Source organism: Zonotrichia leucophrys, chromosome 3 (genome assembly GCF_028769735.1).
Source record: "Zonotrichia leucophrys gambelii isolate GWCS_2022_RI chromosome 3, RI_Zleu_2.0, whole genome shotgun sequence".
In the NCBI taxonomy this organism is placed as follows: domain Eukaryota; kingdom Metazoa; phylum Chordata; class Aves; order Passeriformes; family Passerellidae; genus Zonotrichia; species Zonotrichia leucophrys.
Window position 1 is genome coordinate 57,442,436 of NC_088172.1, and position 16,726 is coordinate 57,459,161.

General features: G+C 41.4%; 1 protein-coding gene across 4 annotated transcripts in view; it reads left to right on the forward strand.

Annotated features, from left to right (window-relative positions):
• The window catches only part of UTRN (utrophin), a 341,485-nt gene that overhangs the window by 21,827 nt on the left and 302,932 nt on the right, over nucleotides 1-16,726 (forward strand). For 3 of the 4 annotated variants that reach the window (XM_064708386.1, XM_064708389.1, XM_064708387.1), the window contains exon 1: nucleotides 11,811-11,912. The exons of the other annotated variant lie outside the window; for it this stretch is intronic. In XM_064708386.1, coding sequence (XP_064564456.1) covers nucleotides 11,819-11,912 — 94 coding nt within the window. In that variant the 5' untranslated portion in view covers nucleotides 11,811-11,818. Of the gene's footprint in view, nucleotides 1-11,810; nucleotides 11,913-16,726 lie in introns of those variants that run through there. 4 annotated transcript variants of the gene reach the window in all.

Here is a 16,726-nt window from a genome sequence, read left to right on the forward strand (position 1 = left end):
TTTAGCAGATTCTATATGTGTAGTGATCTGTCCTTGCCGCAGCAGGTGTCATTTACTAATTTTTGCACTGTAACTGTGCCAGAAAAGGAGAAGGGACTGATTATAGAGGGCTAAACTCTCTGCAGTGCTTAACTGGAAGGTACTTGGTGGGGCTACAGTGATGCCTCTGAAAGATTGAGTAAGTGGATCTTGGCAATGCCTATCTTTGAACCTGGGTTATGTTAAAAGGCATGCGGCTTATTCCAAAATAACTGTGGGAACTTAGATTCAGGTTGATAGTGCTGAAACACTTCTGCTACATTTCTGTGAAGTTCTGGTAGATGAGAGTGCTGTTTTGTACTTGCAATGTTCACAAAGCCTTTCTAACATTATCCTGATTTGTGGTCGCTTTTTCTTCTTTTCCTATGCTGATACTGCAGTCTTTAGAGTGGAATGTAATATATGTTAAATTTTTTTACAGATAATTAAGGAAATCTGCATTTCATAGTGGTATTAGCTATAAAACTTAATTATAAAATTTGACCATTTTTCTGCAGAGAAAAGCTGGCTAAAGCTATGAGATTACTGATGTCTTTAGGACCCCTGTATAATTTCTGTTACCAGTGGGCTGGGTTGGAATCGCTCACCATCTCTATTTCTACTTCCCAGGCTCTGCACTGTTTTGGGATTGCTGCTGCTGTTTGAACCTGCTTGCTCCCCAGCAGCCACAGAACCTGAACATGCTTTGTATGCTTCCAAATCATAACAAATCTCATGGCTCTTCTGTTCTGTTGTAGGAGGTGGGGTTTAGGGGAAGGGAGAGCCTGCCAAAAGAAGACTTTGATCTCCTCACTGTGTCTGTAATCCATTCCTGGGTTTTGAGGGACAGGTGGGCTGTAGAATTGGTTGTGGCCAGATGCCATGGCTAAGAAATGAAGCATGAGGAATTCCCTCCTGTCATCACTGCTGTCCTCACATGGCTTCCCAGCAGACTTGCTGGTTTTAGTTGGGAAATGGGTTGATGGTGAGACTGGTTTTAGGAAGCAGTGAAATAAATGGCAAACCAGCAAAGTCATAGGAGTCCTGTTGGTGTTCTTGGCCAGAATGGGCTGTACAGTCTGTGGGGAGCTGAATGAATGGTTATGTAGGAACTGAGAGGAGCTCCAGCTCTTCCTGTGGTAGTCATGAAGTTTTTCCGGACTGCAATTGGATGTGTATCCTTGTACTGTCCTACTTCTTTGCCAGTTACTGAAATACAGAGGTTGAAATGTGTTGGAGCAATTCCTCCTAATTACTGGACAAGGCAACAAGGGGTAGGACCTGGGAGCTTCTCTACTCATGTTTGTCAGATGGAGGAAGCAAAGCTCCCTGGCTGAGCTGGGCCTGAATGCCATCAGACCATACATCTGATGCAAGTTAGATTTCTTGTGGAAATATTTCTCCCCTCTCTCCCCATGTCTACTTGTTCTTGCTTTTGTGTGCTGGTGGGAGAATTTCAGTGGTCACATCTGATCCTGACCAGGAAGATGTCCTGTTCTCTGCTGCTCCTTCATCCCAGCTGCCTGATCTTGGGTGCAAAAGACAAACAGAAGACATGCATGTTTTCTATGCAGTATTAGTAGGGATTTATATGGACTTCACTGGGATTGTACAGGATGAAATGCAGTGAACTGGCATGCCTCACTGATTTTGACCCTCCTGACAGAGGGTGATAAGACTGATGAACATCTGTGTAGATCAGGGGTAGAACAAGGGAAGGAAGATAAAGATAATTATGATGGAATGGTAGGTACAAAATTGTTCGCATAACAGCACCTGATGGTCACATGGGAGTAAGATGACTGAATGAACTGTCCTGTGATGTACTTTGAGGGCTGATCATCTTTTTTTCTTAACAGTAGTGAGGTTTTGATCATTTACAGGAAGAGTAAAGGAGTATTTGGAGGCACGTAAGGAGAAAGATAGGTGATGGAAAACTGCAGGGCTGGGGAAATTACTTGAGTGTAAAGGTAAATTTCTGAAAACCCCTGGGAAAAGCAGCTTATTGACTCTTTGGGGTCGTATAGATCCATTTACACTAGAGCTACTTTTCAGTGACCCAGAGTCTCACAAGCATTTAGTAGCAAAGTTCCCAGAAAGTAGGTTGTAGCAGGTTGTTTTTAATTAGCTTCGCAAACATTTTAATTGCACCTCTGTGAAGTTCTGTTTCTGAACCTTGCCACTCGTATCCTAAACTGCCTTATCTCACAGTGTAAGCTGTAAAGATCTTTATTCAGTGAATCCCCTCTTTCAAATGGTATTTATGAAGATGTGTAATAGGGGTTTATCTTTTTTCTGTGGCTGACCTGAAATACTTGTGGCAAACTTTATTATATGGGGGAGAATGTGTCAGAATGCTGTAATTTAAAATTAAATAAACAGTCAACTAACAAGAAAACAAACAGCATCAATGCTGTGGTTATGCTACAAGGTAAAACAAAAAACCAAAGCCAGGCAGCAGTGAAGTTTTATAATGCTTTGTTCATGCAGATTTCTTAAACCAGTCCAGTTAAAGGGATGGAACTGCACATAACTAGAAAAGTTTGTGACAGTGTTAATTGTGAGAATACTATGGTTAGATATTAAATGATTGGTAATGAAGCTATTATAATGTTTGGTTGAATATAGATATTATAGAGAAGTGCTCAAATCTAGGGCAAGTTGAAGGCAGAGTCACAGACACTTGCACACTCATATTTGAGTGAATTACAACTTGTGTTTTGTTGTCCATCTCCTTTATTTATATTGGAGTTTTACCAACCTATAATGATTTTTTTAAGGAGACGTGTGAACAAGTTTAATGCAACTTGTTTCAATGATAACTTTGTGAAGTTGAAGTGGTTTTTGCCTGGATGCGTTTGCAGGCCTGCAGAGAGAAACATGGCTTGCTTTTCAGTAGCAACTTGTTGCTGCTCATGCAGGAGAAGTTAAACTAGTAAGAAAATAACCCTATAATAAATAAATAAACCTAAGTAATAAAAAAATAAATAAACCTGTTCTGTTTTTGGTAGCAGCAACAAAAGCAAATAGGTAGTAGGAAAGACAAGACAACAGAAGGAACAAACTGGTGAATGTGTGCTATTTGGAGCACTTGGTTTCCTGTGCTATGGAGACTGGGGGGTTATAAAAGCTCATCTGCTAAATGAAGTAAGGGTCTTAAACATGCAGGATGGTGCATGGTGTCTCAGAATCTCCATCTGTCCACTTTGGTGTAAAAATGTCTCTTCAAAGGTGCTAATATTGCATACTCACGTTCTCATTGTGAGTATAGCCATGATGTACATATTTTTGAAATACATGGAAACCCTGTTTATTTAAACACTTAAATTCAGCGGGAAATAAAGGTAATTATTAAAGGCTTCAGCCTTAAAATGTTTTTATTAAAGTAACTTGAAATTTTATTGAGCTGATTGTAAAGTTGTTGCTGGCAATGTCAGAGGGCTTCATAAGCAGCAGTACAAAATGGGAGTGTGAAATGGCTAGCTGAAAAGCTGCTGTTCAGACCGTGGATGAGACTGTGCCTGCTCACACATCAAGTTCAAGGTGTGATGCTTCAGTAAGGTGACCGATAACATCACTACCATAGTGTGTGCATCTGGTGTTAACCCTTTAAAAATTTGAAATAGTTTTAAAATCAGCTAGTGAACATGTGTATTGTTGACATTAAATATTTATGTGGGAATGCTGTGTTGCATCTATTGCATCACAGTAATTGTGAAAGAGCAGTTGTGTTTTGGGGCTTCATTTGTCTGGCTTAGGAATGAGTATGATTTGCCAGTCAATCTTGCACAGGAAGACTTTTTAGAATATACTATACATGTGGCCTCTCTCTCAACCTTCACATGATTTAGGCTTTAAATCCAGCTAACACTTGGTTATGGTGATGCCAATATGATGATGGTGGCATCATGGCATCATGCCATGATGGTGGCGGCAGCAAGTAGCAGAGTTGGTCATTGTGCCACAGTACTTTGAGAGGCACAGATGGAATTTTTGAGATGGGTACCATTTGATTGCAGGCTAACTTCTGCACAGTGTTTGCTGGATTTGCTTACAAGGTTTCTGAGAGTTTTATTATCCTATCTTAGTGGGTGGTGGCATTTGAAGAATAAAAGAATGCAATCCTTCTGTCCAGTGGAGCTTTGGTAATTACTCCTCCGCACACTTGAGCTCAAATAACTGAGCTCAGTGTTTTCCATTTGACCTAGCAGAAGCCTGCAAAGTATCCACACAGAAAGCTTGCTGCAAGTTTCTTGAAAACAAGCAAGGGTGTAAACATGCAAACTTTTGCTGGCTTGCAAAATTGAATCAGTTGCTGCCCCTCAGCTGCTTACCACTGCCTCGTCCTGTTTTCACCACATCTCTGCTGACTGTGGCTTGTGTGAGCTTTCCTTAGCTAGTGTGGGATTGAGTTCCAACCCAGCTATTGCTTAGCCTTTTCAGACTGGGCTGCTTCCCAGTCTCTGCTTGGGAACCTGGGCAGGTGGCTTGAGATAGATAGGTGCGCATTCTGTCCCAAATAACATGCACTATCATTTTCACTGCTGTTGGATCTCTGTTTTTGAATGTGTGCATAGCATTACTGTCAGAGAGACTTGAGGCTTTTTGGTGTTTAGTTGTGTGGGTCTGTTATTTCTTTAGGTAGCAGTTCAGTTGTGCCATATGCTTTGTCTCTTTTCCATGCTCCTTCCCAAGTCCCCCGATACACAGAAGTGCTGCGCTAAACTGCTTGACTCCCTCTGAGAGCCTTAATTCTCACTTCTGTGGCCCTAAGAAAGCAGGCTGATGCTGTTTGTTGCTTTGCTCTTTGTTCTTATGTTTCTCTTTGCTAGTTGGCAGTGCAGTGTGGTGGTTCTGTGTTGCCATAGCTGCTGTGTGATGGTTCCTCTGTAAACTGACCTCAGCCTCAGAGTAGTTTATTAATCTGCTATTTTGCAGGTTCCAGTAGGTTCAATATTTAACAAAACACATGGTTTTATCTCGTTCTTTTTCTTTTGTGCTAAGTGGGGAGGGAGGAGAGAAAGGCCATTAATTTTAACAATAGTTTTAATGATGTACTTCTAGTACCTGACAGTTCATGCAATAATTTTTTTTTTAATACAGTCTTTGTAGAATGTTATACCTAGCAAAATGTCTGAATGTTGGATTATCTGTTGAAATATACTCTCTGACCTTGTTTAGGTCTTGATAATCTTAATCACACAATGATTTGCAATTTGTAGCTGTTAAAAAGAGATAAGTGGCAAAAGGTTGTGAATGCTGTGTAAGCTTTTAGCAGTGTAAATTTAACTATTGAGACAAATTAAGAAGAGCTATATTAAATCTATATTAAATTAACTGAAGGGTTTAAAGAGGATTGGACAGGAGTATGTTTTGTGTAGGTATTTTCCCTCCTTTTGGTAAAGGAGGCTTTCATGAGGGCTTATACAGTGGCAGCAGTGTAGGTAATTCTAAGATGGTTTTCTGTAGTTTAGAAAATTTTGCATTGTCGCTGCGGCATCGTGCAGAAGGAATGGTGTGATGTCTGCCCTCACCAAGCTGGCTGCTCTGGGGCTGGGCTGGCTGCCTGCACCCAAGCTGGGTGCTGTGTCACTGTGCTAAGTCCTGAGCACTCAGTGCAGCCTTCCTGCACTGAGCTGAGTAGATGTGTTTTGGGTTGATTTTTCAGGGTTTTTTCCCTTTCCTTTTTTGACTCTGATAACAGCAATGCTATTTCAGAAAGGATGTTTGCCTTGGGTCCTTGGCAGGAGACAGATTTGTCCTCTAAGGAGCAGGGAGTTTAACTGCACATGTGTTTGTGTTGGACCTGACCAAGGTCCATAGGGAACAGACTTAGTTTTAGCATGCCTCTAATAGTTCCTTACTGAGTTTTAGCTCTCTGAACTAGGAAAAGACAGCCTGTTTAACTTAGGGAGCTCTCTTGAGTATTCTTGTTCAAGGAAGGAATAGGGAAACTTGGGGCTCCTAATGCAGACTTTGTGCAGATCCCTCTTTTCCAGGTGAGCAAAACTTTCCATCCCCAGTATAAAGACTGGGAAGTCCAAATAATTTTGTTAATAGTTCCTGCAGAAAGCAGGGCAGCTCTGCACAATGCTGTCCCTCTTTGCCCTCTGTGTTTTTTTGTTGTGGGGAAGCATGAATAGAATACGTTGTTGCAAGCAGGAAGGGAAGTAGACTGTCTGGGTGGAAGAAATTGATCACTAATTTTAACAGGACTGGTTATGTGTATGCTTGTGACACTCAGTGTCAGTTTGGAAATAAATAGCTTGTTATAAATGGTACAGCTAAAGAATTAATGTCTTAGAGGGTGCTGTCTGATCACCCATGCATTGTGACCGGGCATTAAAAAATGGAAAACCGAACTTTCAGATCTTTGGAGTCGCGGTGTTGGTGCAACCCTGCTGACTGTGAATGCGGTCATTGGCTAGGGTGTGCCACTCTTGAAACGTGCCTGTGATGATATTTAACTGTGTTATGTCCCCTCCTTCTCCCCACCATGGTAGGAGATAAGAGTTTTAGCTTTTAGGATGAAGGTTGTGGTTGTAGCTGGGTGGAGTGAAGGCCTGAAGATTTGGGCAAGTGGAGAGATTTGCTTGCTCCACAGCTTCTCTCCAGACTTCATGGTATGTTTTGCTTCCCCTCTGCCCAGCTTGAGGCAGACATCAATGCACAGCCCTGTGGAGTCTAGATGGGGAAAGCTGGAAGAGTTTGAAAAGAATCTATCAGAAGATACTTTGAGGAAAAAACACTGTGGGATTTACAAGGAAGCTTTGACATGTTTATTTTCTTGGAGGTACAAACAGATGTTTACAAAATGAGTGACAGGACAGTACAAGTAAATTATTCGTATGCTTGCCTAAACCATTGCTTCCAAAGCTTTGGATTGTGTCCTGGCATATGAAGGAGAAAGGAATGACATGTTTTTTGGAAGCCATTCCTTTTTCTGCAGCAGTCCTACTGCTATGGGGTATGCTGAGGGCAGTTGCCTGTCCTGGGTGGAGTTGCTTACCAGCTGCTCTTACAGCTGCTTGGCTGCTGACTTGGACACAGTCTGTCCCAGTGCAGCAGGGCAAGTGGTTTTGAAAACACTGAACCACCAGGATTGCTTGTTGGAGGAGCTGGGCAGATCAAGTGATGGCTCCTCTCCTGTGCTTGGGCTTGCATGCTGTCACTCAGGGCTCAGTGCCTGGCTTCAGCTGAAATACACATTACCCCCCAGCATGTGAGCACACAAGTGTTGAGCAGTGCATCTGTCATGGATTCTTTGGGATTTGTTTTATACAGGTGCCTGTGAATGGGCAGGAGCCTTGTTTTGGAAGGTGTGATCAGCATTTTAAATGAGAAGCAAAATGCAGAAGGCTCCTACTTTTCCTGTGGACCTCCTGTCACCCCTGTGAGTTGCTATAAACAGGTGGCCCAGGATGTTTTGTGAAAAGCAGGTGCTTTTTGGATGTGGCTGGGTTTTACAGGTGTGATCATAATGTAAACAGCACTTTCTGAAGATTAATGTGCTCCACAAATTTTCTCAGTATTTACATTCAAAATATTCCCTTTACAAAAGGAAAAGGGAAGCTATAAGAGGAACATCAAAAAAGACTAAAATTATGGTGATTCTTGAAAGGCATTACAATTTATGTACAGTTGCTACTATTATTTCTTTTGCAGGATGAGTCAGTTATTTGTGGCAGCCACAGACATGCAGTTTTACGAGACCCATGTGTCAAGTGCCTGAAGCGCTGTGTGCTGGAAAGGTTTGTGTTGGAGCTGCCTGTGAGAGCACCAAGAGGATATCTCTGTGTGTTATCTGTGCTGCAGTGCTTCACTAGCTGCCACACACTCTGTTCCTCTTCAACAGTAGTGAGGGCATTTACTGTATTGATAATGTTCTTTTCAGTAGAAAGCTTTATGCTTACATAAACCTGGCTTTGTGAAACAAGGTTTCAACAGAAATTCTAAAAACCCAGTGTTCTCCATGTGAATTTGCTGGTGTTGTGGGTTTCTAATAACTAGTTTGCATCAAAATGCAACAGGCATTTGCAATATTACTTTCTGTTCAAGTTACTCTTGCCCCTCTACCATCCTTTTTAGCATCTCCTTAGAAGCTCTTGTTTGCTTGCTGGAACAAGTATTGTGTGGCTTGCTAATTCAGATTGTGTGGCAGGCCAGCAAAAAAAGTTGTCAGGTTGTTGTGGTGAAATAAAACATCCTGAACAAAATTAGGGGCTGTTAATCCCACAGCATGAGAAGCTCTTAACTAAATGCTCATTATAGCATATTATAAAGGGTAGGACTAGACAGGTAACACAGGAACCTTGAGGAAGGCTGAGCTTCACCTCTAGGAAAACTCTTGGCTTGCTTGGCTCTCACCTTGGAGAAAGAGGATGAAGGAGGAACTTTGTACCTCCTTGTTCTGCTCCCATAAGAAGTCCCTTAGATTTGTTTTTTCCCTCTGCCATAACTCCAAGCCTTTCTTTATGGACTTGAATGGAAGAGTGGAAGTTCAGAGCAGGGCTACCCAAGGCCTACTTGGAACACAGCTGGAAGGAGGCAGATGGTGAAAAAGAAGCCAGTTTCCTCTTCTCAGAGTCAAGGCATTCAAAGCTTTTGGATGGCTCCCAGAAGGCAAAGAAGAAATGGAAACCAATCTCATTATAGATTGTCTTGCATACAGGAGAGTTTTATAATTAAAGGATGTTGCCCTCTGCTCCCATTGTTGTTTGCCTCTCTGAACTTTAATTTTACTCTGAACACTGTGCTGACGGTGTATATGCTGGGGCTGTGATAGAAAAGTGATATTAAGTATTTATGAGCTCACCTTCAAATGAATGGGTACAGTTACCTGAGTTTTTTCCCCTCTTCTTTTCCTTCCCCCCCACCTCTAGGTGCTTTTTTGCTTTCCCATTCCCTGCTGTCTGAACTAAGCTCTAGATGAGTAATGTTTCACAGATGAAGTGTGGCATTCAGACCTACTCTGCAACAAGGGCTGAATTGTCATCCAAGCTCCAGTCCTTCTGAAAACTGTTAGAGCAAGCTTGTCATGTATTGAGTGTAGCCTTGTTCTTCATGCTTTGTAATACATGGGCAAGCATAAAAAGCCATGATTTCTACTTACTAGGCTTCTAGTTAGGCTTCCCTCTACTTCTGTCTTCCCACAGTAGTTTCAGCTGGTCTGTTTGGCTGGTCTTTTTTATCATACATGATAAGAAGCCTAGGCAGCCAGCCAGCTGCTGTGGAACTATAATAGGGCCAGTGGCATGTACAAAATTTGATTACTGCTGTCAACACCAGAGAGAATAGAAGAGATCACGTACTCCAGTCAGAGAGCTACTAAACAAATGGCCTGTTGAATTCAGTAGTAGTAGAAATAAGACCATCTTTCTCCTAATGAATGAAGTGGTTTATGGGTAGAGAGTATGCTAGTACATTGAGCTCTGGAGTTAGGTTAAAAACTTTTTTAAAAAGTCTTCCTTTTCCACCTTCAAAGATTACTTTGACCAGAAATTTCCATTTCTCTTCTGTTTATCTGCTCTTGCAGTAATGTATGGATTTCACACCCAATACTTCAGATATTCAAAGAGGCCATGGTTTCACTTTTAAAATTTAGCTTAAAAATATTCCTGCCATCCTAAAGCTAACTTCTTTGCAGATGGGTTCAGATATGAAGCTATTTCATGCTAGTAATTCTATTTCCATTTAGGCAAGAAATTTTTGTTTTTTTAAGTTAGACATAGTGTAACAACCTCCCTCCTCCCCCCCCCTTAAGTTAATACATATTCTCAGTGTATATTCTTGTTGAAATGTTGGATTTTTGAGGTAAAACCTGATGTTAGATAAAAGTGGTTTCTCTGATGTTCATGGGGCAGCTGCTGATGTCAGGCAGAGCTTCAGGGCTGAGCTTCTCTGGAAGCTCTGGTGCATGAATGATTTACTCAGCTTCGCTAAAACCTTCACATTGAATGAAGTTCAGGGGACTGATGGAGTCAGAGTGGTGTTTCTATAACTGCTCTCACTGACTGCAATCACTTCTTCATTTGAGAAGTGGTAAACCCAGAACTGTTGTCACAAACTAGCTGACTTGTGTTTATTCCTCAGTCTTGCCAAGCGTGGGTGGGCCTTGGAGCGGCAGGGACTGAGGTGAGGTACTGGATACACAAGGAGAGCGTTCTTAGGGAATTCAGACCAGTCTCATCAAAACTTGAAAAAAGGAACATGTGCTTCTGGCATATGTGCAGGTCTGTCTGCTAATTCTCATCATTTGTTTGGTGGAGTTGGCAGTGTCTTTTTGTTTTGTGCTTGGGAAGTGCTTGGCACAGTAAGGTTTGTATTTGTATGTATTACAAAATACATCCTTGTTTGTTTCTAAAATAGAAATCCTAGCTTTAAAACTTTTATTACCTTTCCACTTTGGTCCTGTTTGCATGGTTCACAGAAATGTTTGGATACAAATATCTGATTTAGCCCCCTGAATGTACGGTTGTCTTCATTAATGGAAACAAAACTCCTTTTGTGTGAAGCCTTTCAGCCTTCAACTTTGAGGAATTCTTGAATTTGGGGCAAAAAACATCCAACCCATAAATTTAAGTAAGACCAACTTCTGGCCCACAAAAATTGAAAGGAAAATCTGATCTTGATTTCTCCCTCCCTCCCTTCTCTGAATAGTGTCTGGGGTGTGATACAGTAAACTGTCCTGACTGGATATTAATGAAGAGAGAGCTGTATCCAGAACATTTGTCTTATAGCATGATACAATGAGACAGGCAGACAAATCAAACAGCCTCTGTCTTTCTGCTTTTGAAACCAATTTTGTGATTTAGAATGCTCCTCTCTGGTCAGAGTGCTTGTACTTAGGTGCTCTAGCTAATCTCCTCTTGCATTAATTTGTTGTGACTATTGGAATTCTGTACAGTTCAGTATCCAAAAGCATGGCTTATGAAATGTCTTTCATAACTACAGTGTTTGGAGTCCTCTTCATTTGCTTATAAATTTGGTGACAGGCTTTTGAAGACAGAGGGATTTGATTTGCTTTTTGTACTGGTGGTAAGCACAGTTTAAAGGCCCACTTGAAAATAACTCTGATCTTATCATAGCACTGCGTTACCAATTTTCTGCTTTACTGTTCCTTGCTCTGTCTTGTTTGGAATTACTGCACAATGGAGAGGGCATGCCTAATCAGAGTTTGTAATTTTTGATTGGAGGTTTATTTGTACAACTTCCTTTATGTGCTATAATCTTACGTTTAAGATTTCTTTTGCTTTTTTGAAAAGCCATTAAAAGATGTGGATGCTTACTTTGAAGAGTTGTTCTGGTTTTATCTTCTGTTGAATGTGTGAAAAAGTGTTATAGTGATAGTGCAAACTTTTTACAGAACGAATACTAAAAATATTTAGGATTTATAAAGTTAGTATGGTGTTTGACCAGAAATTTTGATTTGAACAGAAAAAGGAAAATTACTATCAGCTTTCCTATTTTCAGTTTGTAGAATTTAACTTGCCAGTTCTCTGAAAGCTGGAGTGTCCTCCTGTTTTCATAAGGAGTAGCAAAACAGCATATTTCTCTGATTTTAAAGAGAAAAGAAATCTCAATTAGCTTGAGGTCTGTTACTTGCTAACGTGCAGCCTTTTTAAAGGTTGGTTTCCTGACTGGTTCCTGTCAGTCCCTGTGTGGCTGAATGTGTCAAACCCTCAGAGGAAAACCAGCGCTTCCCTCCCCCTTGAGTCCCAGCATGCAGTTCTTGCGTGGGTACTAGCGTGTACTTCCTCTCCATCTTCACTTTCCTGTTATTCAAAAACTGAGCTTGATCATGAGCGTTCAAACAGCCAAAAAAGTTGTGTGGAAGAAGTACAAGGTTGCTGCTCCTCGGGATACTGACCGGCAGACCTGTTACACTCCGCTGGGTGAGTGCTTCCCTGTGCTCTGAGGGCTGTGGTAGATGAAAGGATCCTGGCATGTGGGTCTGTTTTATCTTCTACACCTGATGAGAGCTGCTTTTCTTTACTTTGCAAAAGTTCATTTGCACTAAAAGAGCAGGTTGTGGAAGGCATGGCAGGAAACAGAGTGGGGAAAGGCTGTTTTCTGTGGCGCTGCTCCGTTGCAAGTTTTATGTGAGCTCTGGCTGTGTCACACCTGCTGACATAAGATCCTCTTGGTAATGCTTGTGTCGTGGGCTTCCCTTTCACCTACAACAGTAACTTGTTCATGGCAGAAATTTTAGCCTTCTGTCTGATTGGAAGTCTTCATGTCCCTAATTTTCTTAAACTATGTGTTACATTTTGGTGATTTCAGCATTTACTTATTTTGATTCTTTACAGTTCTGCCTAGTGTGCCTTTTGGTACTTTTGAATGTATAAACTTACAGCTTCTCTTTGACACCCCACAAATTTTTCTCCTCATTTTGGTGGTATCTCAAGAGAGCTGTATTTCCTGTACTTTGGAAAGAATGTTTTGTGGAGGGATGCTTTGGAAAAGAAGAAATTTGGGATATTATGATTCTCTTCCTTTTGCCATCTTTCATACCTACTCTGACTGAAGTTTCATGGGTTGCCTCATCTGTTTTTTGAGTGGGGCCAAATAACACAGATTGTCAAGAGAAAGACAATTTGATTATTCCTGTTACCTATGAATATGCTATGTAGATTCAGTAATTGACAGATGGAAACAGTTTATTTTGTGAATTGGTGTCAGAGCTTTGAGAAAGCAGAATATGTTGATCAATAAAGAATTTGATCCACTTGACTTTTGATGTGGGTTTTTTGTTACAAAGCTGGAGGCTGAAGATGGGTTTTTAGAAAGGAAAACTAAAATCCTCTGAAGATCTATCAATGTAATGGCTAAATTTAGAATAAAATGATGGGCTGGGACTCTGATTTCATGTATGTTTGCTTCTAGAACAATGAGTTGGATTTGGATATATGCCAGCTTAGCTGAGAGCAGAAACTTTTCCTTTGTGGCTCAGTCCAAGCTTCCTTAAGAAACTGACAAAAATGTTAAGAAAACTCAGTAATGTGAGCGGAGTTGCTTTTGACTGACTCTGGAGAGCTCAGTAAATTATAGGTTGGAGAGATCTAGTGTTCTTCAAAATCTGCACGTATTCAGCCCTCAAATGTGAGACATCTGCAGTTGATCATTCTTGGAAGGTTAGCAGTAGGAGAAAATCAATCTGCTTGGTTTTAACCTCGGCTGCTGTTCATGGAAGTTGTTTGTTCTGGCTCTGCATGTATTGGTGTAGGTTTTTTTGGAATATTTCTTGGGGTTTTTTCCTTTCTTCTTTTTTTGTTGTATTTTTAGAAGAGCATAAACTTGGGACAGGAGTTATAACCAGCCATGTCGTTAACTGATGAACACTTCAGTTGTGAAACCTCTGAAATGTTCATTTGTGGGATAATAGGAGGGTCAGTCACTCTGAGGTTTTATAGCTCAATCCTTCAGGTCTTTTTAACATGTAAGTGCACACACTTAATATTTGGTGATGTTTGTATGTCTACAGATGATTTATCTGGCTCCAGGTCTAGGCTAAGGTATAAACCTCCTAGGTGAGTAGCAGCTACAGGCTGCTCAGGTGCTTTATATGATTGAGCACAGTGTTTACTAATTGTTTCTTAGAGCCTGTTTAAATCTGAGTTGAACCCTCAATTTTTAAAAGAACATAGATCATGATGGATCAATTGCAGTTGTAATTTTTCTTAAGCAACAGGATTTTTTCAGGAAATTTGTTTAATTATAATCTTATTCATAAAGCGTAGCAGTGTACATTTGCTTTTCAAGAGAGTCATAGTCTCACATTCATTGTCATCTTCTCACTTTTTAAAACTCTGTATTTGGAGACTATGAGAGAATTGAGGCTTTGCACACTTCTTTGTGTGTTGGAAATGCACATAGGAGGGAAAAAAATCTTAAAAAAGCTAGAAGGTAAGAGGCATGGAAGAGAAAATGAGGAAAAAACCTGAAGGTAAAGTAAATTGGGGGTGTGTGTGCACGCTGTGGTGGAGAGGTCATTCTCTGAGAGGACAGGATTTTTAATGATGCAGTACTGGAAATACTCAGGGAAAAATGGGTGGAGAAGCTGGAAGGGGTGTGTATGTAATTGTTTCTTCATGTCCTTTGCTTTTCACAGAAATCCAGAATATAAATAACAGGGATGCTTTTCAGTCAGCAGAGGTGTGGCTTTGGCTTTTTTGGTTGTGTGCTTGCTGTGAGAGTTGGCAGGGACTGAAGGAAGGGAGGTTGAAGCTCACACCTGATAAAGTAACCAATTGTAAATGAGTCAGTTTGGGTGAAACCAAAGTGGATAAGACTAACTTCTGTTCTCTGAAGCCTAAACAGCACAACTAAGTTTTGTCAGAGATTGATTTATGGTCTAAAACCAAATTCTAAATAATGTAGCTCATCTGGTGGGGTGACCTTTATAACAGTCTAATCTCTTAATAACCTCTTAAACTCTCCAGTTGGTGACAGACACTGGGAGTGCAGTGGCACTGGTAGGCTACTGGTGCCTAAATGGAACCAAAGCTTACTCTTTATCTAAGTGGAGAAAAAAGAAAGGATCTTGTACTTTTTGTGTCTGTTCAAACAAAAGGGCTTTCTTCATTGCTGTTCCATGCCATGGGAGATAATTTGTTGTTCTAGTAAAATTTCTGAGACTCTTGCAGGAAAATGATTGGGCTATTTTGTGTTTACATATACCTGTTCTACTGTTGTGGCACTATTTAATGTGATTATTTAATAAAATATTTTTTTCACCTCAATTCCCTCCTTGCCCAGATGGAATTCACGCTGTTATTGGAGGGGAGGCTGCTTAAACTGTGTTACAGAGGCAGAAAAAGATGCTGGTTCTATGACACTCTCCAAAAGGATTTGCCTTGTGGAACTTTTTCTGTAAGACGTCAACTCGTGGAGTAAAGCACTCTGCAGTAATTGAATAATCTGTGTTAGCATCTTAGCATTATGGACTAGATATTGTTTTGTCATTATATTCATACAGTTATAAACAGAAGCGAGATCAATTTGCATTTTGTTGTGTGAATTAATTGTGCAGCCACCATCCCAGTGACTGAAATGAGTGTTACTTTTCAATAGCTGTAAAAGGCCATGGCAATGACATGACTGAGGTATTTTGTAAGCAGATAGATAGTCTGAGAGCATATCTTCTGAAACTCTGCATTTAGCTTCTGTCCATTTGTTGCTCTGGAAATCTCAGAAGCACTAGCCTATAAACAATAAGCTTTCTTTCAGGTAGGAAGGTATTTGTCTGTGTTCCCTCAAGACATATGCACTGATAGCAGCTTGAAATTGAGACCACACACAAGCTGTTACTATAGTCAAACTAATATTTATGGCGTTGTTCATATTACTGTAGGCTCTGATCTTGTTAGTTGTTTAGTACAGCTGTGTTGGTCCTCAAATCTGTTTGGTTTCAAACAACTCTAGCTTTTAAACACTTGAAAATGTTATATTTCCTTTTTGGCAGCAGGTGAAGTAGATGTTCTGAAATACAGCATGGTTGTAAATAGAAACAGGTTTACATAGTAATTACATCACCTTGCCTTTTGGGTCTTCAAGTGAACTTATTTTCAAGATCTGAAAGACTTTAAAAAACTCTTCTCATGTATATTAAACTCGTAAATGCACATAGGTACTGAAAAAGTGGGAAATATTTTCTGTTGTCTTGTCGTGGAGTCCCTTTTTAAGCTGTAGGGAGGGAGTGTTTCTCTGGGGGCCGCAGCCCCGGTCCGTGTGCTCGGTGTGGGACAGAGCGGTGCCCGTGACTCAGCTCTGCCGGGCGGGCAGGCCGCGCTCCCCGGGCCGTGAGTTGTCTGCCGCTGGCTCGCTTTAATGTTCACACCGAAATGTTGCGACCCTTAACTTGAGGGCTCCATCTGCTTCCTGCCCTCGTCCCCGATGAATAGGGCAGGAATTGGCAGCAGTGTGGTCAGCTATGTGACCTCATTTGTGTGGCGTCTGGGTGGAGCGCCCTGATCTTCGCTGGGCGAGCAGCTGAGAGAGCGAATGGCGGTAATTCCCTGGCTGAGCCTTCCAGCGGGTGAAACCGGGGCTTGTGCTGCAGGGCAAGGAGATGCCTTCACTCTGACACTTGTTATGTGCGGAGCTGGACTTCTGTCGAAGCGTTCAGAAAAGTAGCAAATGGTTCGAGGGTTCTCTGCAGAAATCGGGCAATGTGCTTTCCGAGTTCCGTGCGGGGCAGGGTGGCAGTCAGCAGCTTTGTCCTTGTGTCTGCCCGAGTCAAAGCTGTCACACAAGTGTGCACTGGCAGCCCTCGCTAATAATTGACAGTCAACAGAGCATTCCGGATCCTTTGTGCAGATGGAAGCAGAGTGCTTGTATCTGTCTTGCTGAATTTCACTGCACTGTGGATTTTGTACTGTAGTTATGGCACAGCTCCTCTTTATTGAGATAGTGTTGCTCAGGGTTAACTGTCCTGGGTCTGATTAACTCCACATTAAGGCGCGTGATATGATATGATATGCCAACTTGGAGTGCATAGATCCTATCCCTGCCCATTCCCTCTGGTGCTGGTGACTGGTTGTAGCCCAGTGCTTTTGCAAGGTTGCCCCGAGCTGTTCCCCAACATCGCGGCTTCAGGACTGCCTGCCCTGGATTGAGAGAAGGCATCCTGCTTGGCTTTATGAGCTGCTGATGTGCAGCCTTTAATACTGTTTCTCTTTCTCTCAACTGTACTTTCTACCCTGATAAA